Source organism: Mauremys mutica, chromosome 11, assembly GCF_020497125.1.
Source record: "Mauremys mutica isolate MM-2020 ecotype Southern chromosome 11, ASM2049712v1, whole genome shotgun sequence".
NCBI lineage: Eukaryota > Metazoa > Chordata > Testudines > Geoemydidae > Mauremys > Mauremys mutica.
Window position 1 is genome coordinate 42,313,847 of NC_059082.1, and position 17,809 is coordinate 42,331,655.

General features: G+C 42.9%; 2 protein-coding genes across 2 annotated transcripts in view; one reads left to right on the forward strand and one right to left on the reverse strand.

Moving 5' to 3' along the window:
* MYO9A (myosin IXA) overlaps positions 1-6,500 on the reverse strand; it is a 480,816-nt gene extending 474,316 nt beyond the window's left edge. Inside the window, exon 1 of the mRNA XM_044979720.1 lies at positions 6,313-6,500. The gene's annotated coding sequence lies outside the window, so the exon portion shown is untranslated. The remainder of the gene's footprint in view (positions 1-6,312) is intronic.
* Positions 6,501-6,798: 298 nt separating this feature from the next.
* Positions 6,799-17,577, forward strand: SENP8 (SUMO peptidase family member, NEDD8 specific). The gene is made up of 2 exons (XM_044979725.1): positions 6,799-6,934; positions 14,882-17,577. Exon 2 carries the CDS (start codon positions 14,925-14,927, stop codon positions 15,561-15,563), a length of 639 nt encoding a protein of 212 aa, XP_044835660.1. The 5' UTR covers positions 6,799-6,934; positions 14,882-14,924; the 3' UTR covers positions 15,564-17,577.
* Positions 17,578-17,809: the final 232 nt, after the last annotated feature.

The window sequence follows — 17,809 nt, forward strand, 5'->3', positions numbered from 1 at the left end:
TACAAAGAGATGGTTTTTTGGTGTAAATGAAGGACTGAAAAAAATCAAACTTTATAAGCCATAATTTCAATACTGTTCCAAAGGGAAAAGCAACTAAAATATACTGTACTAGTATTAACTATATACAATATGTGTAATATAATTAACTATACATTACATTAATTTTTGCTCATCTATTTTAATAGCAGAATTAAATGACCCATGCTGAAATTGAGTTTTGATTCAGTTTACTTGAAAGCTGTTTCAAAGTTGCTACTTTTGATTGATGGGATCCGGGCCTCACAAGTGGATCATCTTGATTAAATGGCATTAAATTAGTCTTATAGAGTAAAAGCTGTGTTATCCGGCCCTGTATCATCCAGTAAACTCTATAAACCGGAATTTCTAATTTTCATAGAAAGTCTGGATTATAATTCGGTTGGCGCGGGGCCGGCAGGCTCTCTACCTGGCTCCGCGTGACTCCTTGGAAGCAGCGACATGTCCCTGTTGCTCCTACGTAGAGGAACGACCATGAGGGGTTCAGAGTGCAGGAGAGGGTGTGGGACTGGGACTGGGGTGCAGAAAGGAGGGCAGGCATGGGCTCTGTGAGGGAGTTTGGGTGTGAGGAAGGGGTTGGAGCGCGGGAGAAGTTTCAGGGTTGCAATCAATGGAAGCTGCAGAGCCAGCACTCGGGGTGGGGGCAGCACGCAGAGCCACCTAACCATGCCTCCGGCTAGGAGCAGCAGGGACAGGTCACCGCTTGCGTGTGCCCCCCAGATCAAGCACCCCAAAACCCCTCCCATGCCCTAACCCATCTCCCAAACCCAAACTCCCTCCCAGAGCCCACAGCCCCCACCCCCTCCCCCTCCTACACCCTAACTCCCAGCCCCGCACTCAAACTCCCTCCTTCTTAGTTAACCGGAAGTTTATCATTCCCTCAATATGCCAGATAAATAGCTTTTACTGCACTTCCATTGTGACTGCTATCAGTATAACACTGCAAAAAACTAGAGAGATATAGGCTCATTAGCTGGGTCCCAAAGTTCATAAATTATTCACCTGCCCTTACTGAAAATAAGCAACTAAATAAATATTTATGGAACACGAGTACATACAGAGTATATTTAAACTCAAGAATTAAGATACTAACTAATATCCTTCTCTGACAGGGTAACAAGCCTTGTGAATGGGGAGGATGCAGTAGATGTCATACATCTTGACTTTAGTAAAGCTTTTGATACTGTCTCACATGACCTTTTCATAAACGAACTTGAGAAACATAGCCTAGACAAACCTACTATAAGGTGGATACACAACTGGCTGGAAAACCGTACTCTCGGAGCAGTTATTAATGGTTCACAATCAAGTTCAAAGGGCATAACTAGTGGGGTCCCACAAGGATCTGTCCTGGGTCCAGTTCTATTCAATATCTTCATAAATGATTTGAACAATGGCATAGAGGGTACACTTATAAAGTTTGCGGATGATATCAAGCTGGGAGGGGTTGCAACTTTGCACTTTGGAGAACATTTTGAATTCTAATCCTGATCTTGACAAATGAGAAATGGTTCGAAATAAATAGTATGAAATTCAGTAAGTACAAATGCAAAGTACTATACTTAGAAAGGAATAATCAACTGCACAAATACAAAATGGGAAATGACTGCTTGGAAGGAGTGTGCAAAAAAGGATCTGAGGGGTATAGTGGATCGCACACTAAATATGGGTCAATAATATAACACTGTTGCAAAAAAAAAAAGTGAACATCATTCTGGGATGTATTAGCAAGAGTTTTATGAGCAAGACACAGAGGTAATTCTTCCACTATACTCAGCACTGGTAAAGTCTCAGTTGGAGCACTGTGTCCAATACCAGGCACCAAACTTCAAGAAAGATGTGGACAAACTGGAGAAAGTCCAGAGGAGAGCAACAAAAATGATTAAAACATGACCTCCGAGGAAAGTTTTTAAAAATTGGGTTTGTTTAGGCTGGAGAAGGGAATACTGGGAGAAACCTGGGAAGAGGCTGCTCTGCATGCCTGCTACAATAGGAACCGTGGAAGGGCAGTCCAGAGTAGGATCTATGTACCCTAACACAGCAATAGTCCCTAGGAACAAGAGCAAGTTTTATTCTCAAGTAATTAGAGAAAAAAAAAGCCATGGTAAGCAAGATTAATGAATACATACATTTGTGATCTCTAAAGGAAATATTAGTTATCTAATTCTATACTCGAACACTAAAGGAGGGATGCTCTATACTTGAGTACAGGGTGATGGTGCAGCCTCACTGATATAAGCACCTGTTTAATTACAGGCAAGTACAGTAATCTGTTTAAGTGTTTGCAGGATTGGTGCCTTAGTCTACTCCAGTCATCATCTTGAGGATGTGCAAAACCCCTTTGCTATATAAAATTTGCTGGAGTTGAGGGGAAGAAAAGATTCACAATCCAATTCTTAGCACTTCACTATGAAAACTGAAGCAAAGGTTTAAACTATATTTTGAAAAATAGTTTTACAATCTCCTAATTATATCACTGAACTTAACTGTAGACAGTGACTTTCAGTAATCAACTTCACAAGTTATAAGAAGAAAATTTAGTGCTCTGTTTTAACTGAGCTTTAATTCACTTTCTCCAATACTTATCTTTATATAAACATTCTTCACTACGCTTGCTCCTATCCTCTAGGTGTGGCCAAACCGTTACTTGTGAGCCGCATGCGGTTCTTTTACAGTTAAAGTGTAGCTTGCTTCTCTCCTATTCTCCACCTACCAGACTTTGGGTGGGGGAACTCGGAACTTCTTCCCTCTTGCAGGATGATGGAGATAGGGACTTCTGCCCTGCAGGGAGGGGAGTCTCCGGGCTTTAGCCCTGCACCCTGGTAGATGCTGCCCCATGGGGCAGGTTGTACGTGTCCTGCAGCTCTCAAACTTCTGAAGATTACTGTATGTGGCTCAGAGGGTCAGTAAGTTTGGCCACCCCTGCTCTATTGTGTAGTACCAGTATAGAGCAGACACAGCCCGCTAGTCTGACAGTCACAACAACATACACTACAGCAAACTATCTGAAAGCCATGATTACTTTTGGTCATATTCTAAATTACTAGTCTCAACATGTAACTATATGAAATTAGTACTGCCAAAATATTCATAAGCAAGACTGTTCCAACACTAAAAGGACAAGGACAGCTAGATACTGTAAAAACTCCTCTATATCACTTAAGTTAGACTGACACTACAGCAAATCCTGTTTGGAGCCTCTTTTTTCCTAAAGCAAAGTAGACATTTTTCTACACATAAGAAAAATTCTAGAATAATGAAAAGAATAGTTGTTTTTTTTTTAACCCTAGAAGAACAGTACTCAAAACCTTGGTGAAGTATTAAGGCACCTTTCATGCTAGGAGTTAAGTACTGTACATTAAGAATATTGCATTTATTGAAAAATCAGGATATATCATCGAAATTAGAGGCTAAAAGAGGTTTAAATGCAGCTCTTATTTATTAGCATTACAGTCTATTTTTATTGCAATTGCTAAATAAGTTAACTGAATAATAGCAAAGGCCATCACAATATATATTATTGAAGTATGACACCAGAGCTATGTCTACACTAGATGTTTTGCAAAAATTTCCCCCATTGCTCCTTATACAGATCCACTAGTGGCATCAACACTGGAAACCCTAGGACAAGACTCCCCACAGGCAACAGTGTTTAATATCTTATCGAAACCTATCCAAAACAGATCTAATGACACAGTATTTATATTACCAGCATTCACCTGATTCCTTGTCTATGCTAGCTTTCCTATTAGTGTTACCAATGATGGGAAATTCTCCTTACTCCACACACACCCCCCCCCCCAAAAACCAACACTAGTGTCGAAAAGTCTTCTGTTTTTTCATTGAGAACACATTCTATTCACAAATCTACAATTTACACCTCCATTTACTGTTTTAAAAAACATTTAAATCACAGAACACCTCTATAATAGCCATGCCCTAATGAAAATACATTATGTAAACACTAATGTTAAGTCAGAAAAAAAAAAAAGACAAACAGTGAATCCTCCGCCCACCTTTAACTATGGTTGAAAAGACTAATATTTTGATAAAGCATTCAAGGCAAAAATATTATTTTTTCAATCTGCATCATCATTTTACCTTAAAACAAACTCATCACTTAAGCTTGCTTCACAAAAACTACAACACTCAATGAAGACTCAAAATAAAATGATTATAAATTTAAGGAGGTAACATATTGTCCACTTTTCAGAGTAGCAGCTGTGTTAGTCTGTATCCGCAAAAAAAACAAACAGGAGTACTTGTGAGCTTTAGCTCACGAAAGCTCATATTGTCCACTGTATATTATGCACACTTTGCCATAGTTTAAAGTATTCCTCTAAAAAATTAATCAGGATACTGCATCCTTTAACAACCATTTGGAATATCATTTGAAGCATCTATTGCCTGGAGTGATTTCCCAGCCTTGTACTGACGACACTAATGTTGCTAACTTGCTAATAGATGATTGGAGAACACTGCAGTGTTCTCCACTTTCCCCTTTGAGCAACAGAGAGAATGAAGCATCAGCACAAACAAATATATCACCAAAACACTGACCATGAATCATAAGTGTTTAGGTATTGCAACAAATCCTGCCACTATTCTGACATGCCAAAAAGAAACTTACCTTATTTCCTATCCAGTGTAAAACGACAGTAAAAGAAACCAAATGTTTTGAGAAAATCCTTAATGTAACAAGGAATCTATCCAACTCTAATAAAAGACATATGGAAAAACAATGAGACCTCTTCTATAGGTTGCCAATTGAAAATAGCTTCTCCCCTTTGCTCTTTAATTTTACTCTTTCCATCACAGATTCAGCAACTGAGCAGCAGCATTATCATCCTCTTACAGAGGTATGATTTGTCCAAAGGTGTAGCACAATTCGGGAACACAGTCAGTCTTAGTTAGCTTGCAAGCCCAAACCCTGTATTAACCATGTTGGAAAATCAAAATGTTGTAACCAGGTACCTAATATGGTGGATTTTATAGCACAGATAGGGCCACAACACTAAGTGTTTTGCTTTACAAGGCCATATTACCTTTTGTAACAATAACCAAATGAAAAGATGCATGAAGTTTTTCTTAATGTAAAGCAAAACCTGTTTCATTGCACAGCTGGAATATAGCACTGCCATTTAGTGCTCACAAAACAATGCCTACAGATACCCAAGACAACACACAACTTTGCACCTATATAAACGGCTTTTACCGATGCGGAGCACCCGCAAATCTCATTGTCTTCAATGGAAAAGCTTTGCAGTTAGCAGAAGATGTGGGTACTCAGCACCTCTGAAAATCAGCACATGTATTTAGGTACCTATTTCTAAGGTATTTATTTAGATAAATATTGATGTAGGTGTTTAACTTTAGACACCCAAGTTCAAAAATCGTGGCCTCTGCACACAGTTCACTATTTCCACACATCTTACACTCCCTTCCCCATCAGAGGCCCTGGGCCCCAGCATACCCCTCTCCTAATAAAAGCTGCAATGGCACCAGCACGGGACCACGGGGTGGGGGAGAAGGGAGCAAAGAAAACATACCGGGCATAACCCCACAAATCTGAAATGCATCGTCTTATTCACCCCACCCCAATAAAGACTTGTCTTCTCTGCCGGGGGAGTCACAAGGCATGCGTGCAAGAGACCCAGCAGCATCAAGGGTACAACTAAAGACACTACACTTATTGGGGTGGCAATGGTCGATATTATAAAAAAGGATTGAAGAGAAGAAGAACACAGAAGCTGAAAAACCCGCCTAAGGGAGAAAGACAGGGGGCGCAGTGGCAGGTCAGGTTCCCTGCTCCCATTGGGGGGATGCAGGGACGGGACGGAAGGAACATCAGTGTCAGGGTTTATCCCCCCCAAACGTGCACACACCTGGGGGGACGGGAGGGTGGTAGCGGAGCTGTCCTCCCCCACCCGGCGGGCTCTAGGGACGGGGCCGTCCTCCTCTCCACACACCCGGGGGGATGCAGGGACGGGGGGGCCGTGGCGGGGCTGTGTCCCATACACACACCCGGGGGGATGCAGGGACGGGGGGGCCGTGGCGGGGCTGTGTCCCCCATACCCGGGGGGATGCAAGGACGGGGCTGTGTCCCCCCCACGCGGGCGATGCAGGGACGTGGGGGGGCGGGGCTCTCCGCCCCCTCCCGGGACGTAGGGAAGAGAAAGCTGGGCGGGCCCCGGCGGGGGGGCAGTGGCGGGGCGCGCCCCGCGCGGGATGGGGGGCCGGTCTCTTAGGTTCCCTCAGCAGTGGCCGCTCTCTCACCTGGGTGTTGGGGACGCGGCGCATCCCTCAGCTCACTCCCCGCTGCCCCAGCCGCTCGCTCGGAAGCACTGGCAGGGAGGTCGCTCTCCGGGCTCCTCCGGCACCAGCTCCCGCCCGCCCTGGCTCGCACAGATACTGCGCGTCTCGCGCTGCCCAACTAGCCTGCGCGCGACACACACCGGCGCGCGTGCCCAGCAGATGCGCGGACCCGCACGGCCACGCTACTCAGACACGCCCTCGCCACTCCCCTGAGGCCACTGGATCCGCCCCTCCCCCAGAGCCTCGAGAGAACACTCCCCCTACTAGCCCAGGTCCCGCTCTCCAGCCGCGCTCCGCTCTAGCCATCTGCGGCGTCCGCGCTCTCTTTCTGCGCCTGCGCAGTAGCTTTCTGCGTCGCTTTCGCTGCCTCCTTTTGAGCCCTATGCTAATTAGCCCCCTTTAGGGGCGGGGCCAGTTTGACACCCCCCCCTCCCTTGTCCACGCCACGGGCGTTGTACAGCGCGATGCCGGTTTACGACCGTGTTTTTTCTACCTTTACGGCTGTCATTAGCAACCGAACCGACAGGGGCCTGCTGGCTCGGGACTACTGCGGTTAGCTGGTGCCCGGGCTATGAGGTGGCAGGTGAGGCGCGGCGGTGTGGGAAGGGCCCCTCCCTGGCGTGGGTCGGGGCCGCTCTGGCTCCTCCCGGGCGGTTCGAGACCCACAAATTGTCTTCAGTGGGCAAAGCCCGCCCCGCTGGAGCCCCCGTTACCCCCTCAGGTCTGCACCCTGCGCTCGTCACCGCAGCGTCTGAGCCGAGGGGGAGTTCCCCGGGCTGCCTGGTGGGGAAGCGCTTGTTCGGGCCGCGCGGGCAGGAGGGGCCGGTGCCTGCTGCACCCCGCGGGGAGAGCTGCCTGCCTTGGACAAAGCGCGCGTGTTTCATGCGAGAAGCACCCCCGTCTCTGTTACCCCATAAACTAGCCAGCCCTGCCACACCCCTGTACGCAGGGTGACCAGATGTCTCGTTTTTAAAGGGACAGTCTCGTTTTGGGAGGACTTTTTCTTATATAGGCGCCTATTACCCCCCACCCCCTGTCCCATTTTTCACAGTTGCTATCTGGTCACCGTACCTGTATGCCCTGCCTGAGCCTTCCCCGTGGGCCTTGCAGCATGTCCCGCCCGCAGTCTACAGCTTTGGGTTCTTTCGGTTCAAAGGGGGAGCTGCCCACGTTAGCTCATGGGGAGTGTGATGAGCTCCACTTTCTTAGGGTTTGGCATCTATCTGCTGGTGATCCACCAACCAGGGGGATATAGGCAGCTTGTGACCACACCTGCCTTGCCCTAGTGATCAGGCAGCACATGCCGTTTAGGCAGCCCAATACTTAACTCCACAAAACAGCTGGGTGGGAGAGGAGGAGCAGCAGTTTTATCATCTTTAGAACAGTGGTTAAACTTAGAGCACTCACCTGGGGTGCATGTAGTAGCACCTCCTCTGCCTGACTAGGAGAAGTGAACAGGAATCTGCCACCTCCTCTGCCTGACTAGAAGTGAACAGGATTCTGCCACCTCACAGGAGGAGGGCTGGATCAATAGAGCTCCTGATATAGAGGGAGTTGGGGCAGAAGCAAGATTATTGTGAAGCCTTGTTAGGGAGGCATAACAAAGCTGTGATACAAGTTTAACTATGAAGTCCTGGAAAGAGGGCCAGAAAGGATTTGGGGAGCCCACACACAAGGGTGAAGAGCTGAATGGCCTTCAGACCTCAGAAGGGGAGACCTATTTAAAACACGAATTGTGTGCCATTTGATTCTTCAAAAGAAGGGGAACTGGGGCATAGCAGCATACTCACCCAGAGGTACAGCAATCCTATGACAGCCTCTTATTGTCTAATATTATATAACTACATTTGTAAATGCTCAGATTATACCAACTAAAAACACTGGGATCAGCCATGTCACCTGATATCTATGTTATCATGTCAGTTACAGTGGATACTATTTTTAAAAGATCAAACAACATAGTGCCCAAAGCAATTCTTATGACTGAATTCCACCATACAGAATGGTATTCTTTTTCAGGAGGAAGATGCACACTTCGATTTAAGCGTGTTCTTTCTTTAGGCCTTTTCAATATTCTGTTGAATAAATGGTGCTTGAAAAATAAGTGAATAGTGATCTCCTTTGCTTTCTGATTTTTCTACTTAAGTTCCAGATTCTGATTTTATCTGAGGTGATTTTTCCCCTTCTGTTCACCAAGCTTCATCTCCACCAGATCAGATTGCTTTACTCTGATGATCTCACATCTTTTTCCCTGCCCCCACCCTTGAGTAAAATATAAGCCCATGGCTGCAGTCCTGGCCTGTGTAAATTTTATTTAAGTTCAAAGGCTTTTTATTGCCATATAGGATTTTGAAGCAAAGTAGAATTCTAAGGCTTGCTTTATTGATATGTAAATACCAAAAATGCTATTCCATCTTGCAGTTGGAGCGGGCTGGTCTCTGCGCTTTGGTAACAAACTGGAAGGCTTAGGCATTGTCTGTGGATGCAGTCTTTTCTGTATGTAGGCATGTCAGAACTGTGAAAATTTTCCTCAACTTCTACCATCTAGAACCTAACTGAAGCCCTCCGACATTCGACTTACCCTACAGTGCATAACCTTTAATTGATAAGTTATTCAAATAGCATTAGTTTTTTGTAAATAATAATCATACTTATTGTAAGGGGTGGATGAGTAAACCTCGTGCTTGGGCTGGTAAATTTTCATAACTTTGGAAGGATGTTTTATTGTGCTGGAATTAAGTAATAGAACATATTAGGCAGCTCAGACATATATGAAGACGTAGATTAAATTAACAATGTCCTGCAAACAACAATTTGGTGGTAGTCATGCTAGTAGTCCAGGACAGTCAATGACAAAGTAGAAATCAATATCCCATCAGATTTCAATACCATTGAAAATGAGACTTTGACTTGGTACTGCATGGCATTTTGATTTTAAAAAATCAGAAAGAGATATCAAATGAACATGACACATTACCGTTACATCAGTTAGCTATTTTTAAATCCATTTTATCATATTGTAATTGTAAATGAGGAATCATCATTGAATGGATGTGTTCCTTTAGTGAAATCCTGCAGGGATTGGTTCTTGGCCCTATGCTATTTAATATTAATGACCTGGAAGAAAACAATCACTGAAAGTTTGCAGATAACACAGAAACTGGGGGACTGATAATTAATGAAGACAGGTCACTGACACACAGAGATCTGGATTGCCTGCTAAGCCGGACACAGGCAAACAATATGCATTTTAATGTGGCTAAATGTAAAGGTATACATCGAGGAACAAAGAATGTAGGCCATACTTACAGGCTGGGGGACTCTATCCAGGGAAGCAGTGACTCTGAAAAGGATTTGGGGGTCATGGAGGATAATCAGTTGAAAATGAGATCCCAGTGTGATGTTGTGTCCAAAAGAGAGAATGCAATCCTTGGATGCATAAACAAGGAAATGTTTAGTAGGAGTAGAGAGGTTACTTTACCTCTGTAAAGCACTGGTTTGACTGCTGATGGAATACTGTATCCGGTTCTGGTTCCTACAGTTCAAGAAGGATGTTGACAGATTGGAGAGAGTTCAGAGAAGAGCCACGAGAATGTTTTCTAATCCTCTAATCACACGCCTTATAGTGATAGGTTGAGCTCCTTGAGTTTATCTAGCTTAAAGAGAAGGTTGAGGGGTGACTTGATTATAGACTATAAGTACTTATGGTGAACAAATGTTAATAATTAGCTCCTCAGTCTAGCAGAGAAAGGTATAACACAATCCAATAGCTGAAAGATGAAGCTAGACAAATTAAGATGGGAAATAAGGCAAATTTTTAACAGAGAAATTAACCATTTGAACAATGTGGTGGAATCTCTATTTTAAATCAAGATTGGATGTTTTTCTAAAAAATCTGATCTAGGAATTATTTTGGAGAAGTCTTCTGGCCTGTGCCATATAGGAGGTCAGACTAGATGATCACAGGGTACATCTAACCTGCAATAAAAAGACCCGAGGCACGGCTGTAGCTGGCCCTTGTGGGACTTAGGCAGCAGGGTTAAAAATGGCAATGTAGATATTCAGACATGGGCTGGAGCCTGGCCTCTTAAATCCCATGAGGGCAGTGGGTATTAGAGCCCAGGCTCCAGTCCAGACCCCAGTCTCTACACTGCTATTTTAGCCCCACAGCCTGAGCCCTATAAGCTCCAATCAGTTGACCTCAGCTCTGAGACTCAGTGCCATAAGTTTTGTATTGAAGTGTAGATAACCCTCAGTGGGCTCTTCTGGGCCTGGAATCTATGAAAAAGCACTGATATGCTATCAAAAACTACATTGGTTATAAGGATGGTAGTGTGGTTAAATCATGGGTCTGAGAGGTGAGATTATATTCCCATCTCTGCCAAAGACTTCCTATACGACCTTGGGCAAATCATTTAACGTCTCTGTTCCTCAGTGTTTCTATATCTAATATTTGGATAATATCTTCCTCCGCTGGCTTTTTGGGCTTTCTCCATATTTTGTAGATTTGCTAAAGGGGCACAATAAACAACATATTTTAAAATATTCTATCCATATCTGATTCACTATTCACAGTTTATTCTTTTTTGCTCTGGTTAGATGATAAAAATAGACTTTCACTTTTTCTGTGTCAGTTTCTAGTCAGTTTCACTTCCTGGTTCTCATGCACTAGCACAGCGTGGCACAGTTTGTGTTCACAACTTTAAAAAGCCTTCATTTATGTTTTATGAAAATAATTCAGGTTTTGCAAAATTTTAGTAAAACATCACCACCACCACCCTACATTTTGGGTTCAAAGGGACACCATTAAATTAAGAATCACACTTCTGTCTTAATTTTTTTCCTTGTTATTAGTAGCACTTAAGATTGCAATAACTGAGATGTGACAGAAAAAAAGAACATAGCATATTAATGTGGTAATTCAGTCATCTTAATGCAAGGTACCACAGTAACCTTTTAAATTACTGAACCATCTGGACAACTTCAGAAGTGGAACTTGATAGAATAAACCCAAATATTAATATAAAAGTCAAATTTCTATTTAAATTACTTTCCTCTGTCCCTAAATACTCTGGATCTACAACTTCCACTCAGAAAGAAGGCTTGCCCATGTGCATTTCTTAGAAAAGCAATACCCAGTTGCTTTACCCAGCAGGGAGGCAGAGAAGTATATGTTGCTTTCACAAGTTCAGCCAGCTACTTGACAAAAAAACAAAGAGCATTACTCTTGTTTATAATCTTGATTACTGCTGTAGTCCTCCTTGTAGCCAATTGGTATTTCTTCTAAATTATTAGGGATTTGTATGAGGTGTGCTAGAGATTCTCTACAAAGAGTAGGTCAGATCTGTAACTGAGAGCTGAAAAAGACTCCCCGTAAGACATGTGGGAAGTTCTGATTGGAATTTTGTGACTTGGACTTGAAACACCCCTAATCTGTTTTAAAAAAAAAAAAAAAAAAAAAAAAAAAATTTTGGATCCAAATCCAAACTTCACACAAAGTTCATCTTTAGTTCTAATTGGAAGGTTGTTTCACAGAGAAAAAGCTGCACTTTCCAAACTGGCTCTACTATTTGTGGTGCAGTATGTATCACTTATGCTGAATGGCTCTGGAATGAATGTGAGTCTGTCAGAAGTGTTCTCCTTTAAGCTCTGCAATACATCTGGTGAGTCATCATGCAGATCTTACAAGCAGTTTCACAAATACCAGATGGCAATAAAATTAAAAGTAGTAGCTTGTAACAATTAAGTGTTGTTCATTATAATCGGGAAGAGAGAGTGCTTGTGGGAAGCCACCAAATTATTTACTTTAAAAAAAAAAATGGAAAGCCAAGTTTCATTGCTACAGGGAGGAAAAAGAACAAAGGTCAGAATGCAAGCTTCATCATGCAACCATTAATCCTTGCAAGGCTTGATTGGCAAGTTTGCTGTTTTGATCTGCATGTCTCTGGGAAAAGATGAAGCACACATCTGAGAAGTTTCTCATTAGCAGACTGGCCAAAGACTGCCCACTTTTAGACTGTATTGCGAGGTATATACCCGTTTATCCAGAATTTCAGTTAAGTTAGAGTTTGGTAGTCTTGGAGACTTAATGCATTCTCCATGTTTTCTCTACTGTCCTAAACTCCAGTTTGTTCCATTGTACTTGCTCCTTACATTTGGAAATAATGGATCTGAGTCCAAACTAACATGTGAAATGGTCCCAGATACCATTGTGTCTGACTCAGTAGAAATAATAATGGGCTTTTAAAAGTTAAGATATTTCACCTTGGGCCTTCCTTCCTGTGTATTACACATCCAACCTGTTTCATGCAGGTTACCTTGGATCTTCCTTCCAGTATATTACACATTTAACATGCATGTCATTGTTATTCTATTTAACAGGCTTTCTTTGGCAAAGTCACATGTTAAAGGGTCCCTGCCAAGATTTGATAGGTTAATTTTAGGCTTATCTTCATTTACATATATCTAGCCTAGGAAAGGTTTTTTTTGTTGCCATGAGGAAGAGCCCAAATCCACTCCTTCCTAATGTGTAAACAAACCATGCTGGAGCTGTTTTCTATCATAATGGATAGGTGTTGCCTTGGTTACAATGAATCATACTAAAGTGACACATGTTAATTTTTGCACAGCACTTTGGAAGTATAGGGCCAGATCCTGGCTTGCTTCTGTGCTGCACATGGCATGGCTCAGAAGTGTGTGTGTTGGTGTGTGGGGGGTGGGGTATTTAAAGCCACCTTTACAATTCCCTGATTCTGGGGCCAACTGTTGAGGTCAGCCCAGTACCCGGCATTAAAAGTAGAGCAGCCTGTGGATTCCAGCATGTTTTAGCAGTAGAGGATCACCAGGCATGGAGATACTTGGGCAATGGGGAGGCATAGAAGTCACTGTCAGCCCCACACTACTAAACAATTTCCCTCAGGAGAGGGAATCTTCTACTGGGCAAATCCTAATCTGGGCTTGAAAGTGCAGACCGTGCTTATTATTTACTATTAAATAGCTCTTTACCTTCCTTGTGTTTGATACTTTTTTAAAAATATATTTTTAAAAATACAGAGTTTTAAAAATCTCTGATTTTAAAAGTCTGATTTCATTTTTATTATTTATGCTGTCTCATTAATGTGCATTTCACTTGGACATTAGATTAGTCAATTTTACCTTTGTTAGTCAGTTTCACACCCCAGTTCTTATGCTCTAACCCAGAGGTTCTCAGTCTTTTTCTATACCAGGACTAACCCAAAATCTCCTTCCTATTTTGCAGTAAGGGAAGGGAGGCGTGGTCATAACTACCTGCTGAGTTGTGATTCACCCCATGGTGAGAATACATACATGTACACAATGCTTTTGTGTTTAGGTTTCCAACATTTTACAGAGGAAAATTTAAATCCCCAAACAGCTGTTGAATTCCAGAAATTTCTATAAACCCCTTTTTTAAAATAAAATCTTAATTTGGTACCTGAATCTCTCTTTAGGTCAGGTATTTTGGGCAGTGTTGGGTTATTCAGTTGTTTTTATTTGCCTGCTAAAGCAAGGATCAATTAGTGGCGGGGCAAATAGATACCTAGAACTGTCCAGAAAAGAATCTCAACATGAGTTAACTGTTGAGGTAGGCCACTCTTTAGAGCAACCATCCTTAATTATTTTTTACAACCCCTCTTCCTTATGATTAGTCAGGAGACCAGTAAACAGTAGAACTACTAAATCCTTTCTCTTTGAGCACAAGTGTGTCAAGCAAGGATTTCAGTTGGGGTTAATGCACATCTTGAATTAACACATACTTAATATAGATTTAGACAGTCCAAGAAGTAACAAAGTTGCTAAATTGGGTCCTAAGGAGGCTTGAATGTGGGGGAGTTTTATCATGTTAGTAATCTTGTTTTTCTTTAGTGTATTGCTCCCATTACAGGCAGCTGCCTTTCCATCAAGCTGGAAGACAAGCAGTTTTGCATGGACCAAGTAGTTGTTCTCATATCACGAGCCATGCATCCATCTGTCTATCTTAGGTACCTAGCTGGCCCCATCACCATAGTGTCCGATCACCTCATCATCTTGAATGTGTTTATTCTCACAACAGCCCTGGGAGGTAGAGAATTACTGTTTATACCCATTTTACAGGTCAGGCAGAGAGAGACCAAGTGATTTGCCCAAGATTACACAGGGTGCTTGTGGCAAAGCAGGAATTGAACCCACAGCCCAGACTAGCATTCTGACCACTGAACCATCCTTCCTTGCCAATGTATTATTGGGAACACAGCAATGCAGTTTCTAGCATTAGCCTGGGGATCCAGGAGGCCCCACGCAGCCTCCACCACACATCACTGGGTAGGGGGAATGTACTTGCAAACCACCCTTCTCTCCCTTTTTACATTTCTTGAAATGTGATAGATTATTTAACCCTCATTCCTTAGACACAGGTGGGGAAAATCCCTTAGTTTTCACATGACTCAATGTCAGATATAGTTGCTCCTTCACAGTATAAAAGGTGCAGCCTATTTGGATAGTAACTTATCTTATCCCCTTTGGTTTATCTTAGCTTTTGACCTTTCTTGGACTGCTGTGGCCCCTGCCTGTGCAGAATGGACCCTGTTGTTCTGAGTTATGTGGACAGTTTGCTGAGGCAGTCGGATGTTTCCTTGCTGGATCCCCCCAGCTGGCTTAATGACCACATCATTGGGTTTGCTTTTGAGTACTTTGCTAGTGACCAGTTCCAAGACTTTTCCGAACAAGTATGCTTTGTCAGCCCTGAAGTGGCTCAGTTCATCAAGTGTGCCACCAGCCAGGAGGAAGTAGCCATGTTCCTGAAGCCGCTGGGCCTCCCACACAAGGAGGTTGTGTTCCTGGCCATCAATGATAACTCCAACCAGGCTGCTGGGGGCACCCATTGGAGCCTCTTGGTTTACTTCCGGGACAAAAACTGCTTTGCCCATTATGACTCCCACAGTAAGAGCAATTCTGCCCACGCCAAGCTGGTGGCAGGGAAGCTGGAGGCATTTCTGGGAAAAAGAGGCGGCAAAGTGGCCTTTGTAGAGGAGAAGGCCCCTGCCCAGCAGAACAGCTATGACTGCGGAATGTATGTGATCTGTAACACAGAGGCTCTGTGTCAGGGATACTTTAGGGGACAGCAGGAGCCAGTACTGCAGCTCCTCACTCCTTCTTATATCACACGGAAGAGGGCAGAATGGAAATCTCTCATTGCCAAACTTGCATGCAAATGACTTACATGTAATTGTCCCTCCTTCCAACAGCTACCTTTCCAGTCCTCTAGTCTCCACCCCCAGTGCCTGAGGGAGATATCTGTGTACAGAATTTCCGCAGAAAGAATGTAACCCCTCCAGCATGGCTACACCCTGCACTACCCCAACTGAAAAGCCTTAGTCTGCTCTACAACCCACTAGCCTTCAGACTTAAGTACTGGTAACATCACTTTTTGCATTCAGCAGAACCTTCTTAAAGGCAGTTTTATTACTTCACCAATCTAGTCTGAGATAGCCAGAAAAGTGCTTGAAGATTCCTCTCACCCCCACAGTAAGCAATGTGATTTTTAATTTTCTATGCACATTGCTAGTCTAAATCTAATCTGGTTCAGTGATATCCATCATACATACATGTGTCCTTTTAAAATTAGGCCCTCTCTAATTTGTCCCTGCCTTTGATTATGGTTCCAAGTTATAGAATTTTGGGCAGAGTTGTGTAGCTAGACTGCTAAAATTTGGTTTTGGGATATCTATATCTTGTGATCTGAGAGTGCAAAATCAAAAGTAAAGGTGAGGATCATTTAAAGGTGCCTCAAAAGGTAAGAAGAAGAAAAGTGATTTTTGCTCTTTTGCTGCTTTAAGGATGTCTAACAAAGGCCTGAATTTTTCTTTTTCTTTTTTTTTTTTTAATTGGAAATACACATTTTTTGTATCCTGAATGATTGAACCACTGGAAAACTAGTAGAAGAGTGACAAAACAAGTACTAAGAAAGTGAAACCTGATTCAGGTGGAAAGCATTTTAAACAGTGAATAAAGGTTATTTTCAACAACACATACTTAGTACAAATACCCTACAAAAAGTGTGGGGGGGAGCCTTCGATTCCACACCTCTACCCCTCCAGTCAAGTTTTAAGACAACTCAGAATACATATGAGACTGCCAACAACTTCTCTTGCAAAATCCCAAAAAAACAGACTTTACATTCCTGATATTTCTAATGGGGGAAAAAAATGAGAAAGAAAAAAGCCTTTGACCATCTCATACATAATAAAAAGCAGTACCGGGGGGGGGTGTAATGTCTGATTATTTTTCAGAGGTATAAATGGCTAATTCAAAATAGAAAAGCTTTTGCTACAGCACTGGATTACATCTGGAATCCAAGAAAGTAGGGCCCATTGTCAGAAGAAGGGGATGTTGATGGAAGAGTGAGATGTCAGTGTAAAATGAAGTAGTATGAATATGTAACCAACAACCTCATTGGAGGCATTGGGTCAGATCCTTAGCCTATGTAAAACAGCATAGCTCCATTGATTTCAACAGCACAACCCTGATTCATACCAAATGAGCATCCGGCCCAATGAATTCTTCCAAAATGCCCAGTCAAATAAACAGAAGTGATTGTGGGATTGGGAGGAGGGGGAGTTAAAGATCATTACATTATGATCCTTGTTAGACTTTCCAATGCCGACAGACTGGAGGGTTTGCCTCTGGCTCTCTGCTTTCTCTTTATCTTCTTGAATACATGGGAAAAGTCAGTTCCACTGACCTGTGTCTGAAATCCCTGGAATTGTCTGACAAAATAGTGTTGAGTCACTTTATGCTAAGTATATTGCCTAGCTGAACAACAACATTCTGTACTGCTTGGACAGCCTGCCAGAGTGGGTCAGAAGCAGGACAGTGGGTTGGTCACTCTAAGGTACTATAATTTGCTTGTTTTTCTCCCCATTCCCTATGTGTTGCTCCTGCTGCTACCAAGAAGTAACTAACTAACACACAGACACACATCTGCCCTGCAGCACTGTTGTGCAGACACTACTTCTAATATCCATTCCAGATTAGCTGTTCAGTTAATACACAGAAATACTTCTGTCTGTGGTGTGATATCAGCATTAGGTCTCCCCCACAGAGAGAATGCTTTTCCGTCTTTGATCATTACAGTATATGATAAGAGGGGGAAAGAAATCAATGCACCTCCGACTCCCTCCTCCCAGTCAAATACATCACTTGGAGAATCCAGTACCAAGAATAAAGAAAGATACCAATTAAAAAAGCAAGTGTTTTCTGTTTTGTAGAATTGGGTTTGTTGTTTGATGGGTTACATTTTCAAAATGATTGGGTTGGGGGGCCAGGGGAGGGAGGGTGTTCCTACATCATATTATCCAGTAATTACTCTTATCTAGCTCTTTTCATCAAAGTAATGAGATTACAGCATGGAGAGGGGAGAAGTTGCTGTTGCCACCCTTTGCTAAGTGGTCCAAAAGCAACA

Coding starts and splice junctions, on each gene's coding strand:
- SENP8 (XM_044979725.1), top strand. CDS start 14,925: ATGGACCCTGTTGTTCTGAGTTATGTGGACAGTTTGCTGAGGCAGTCG.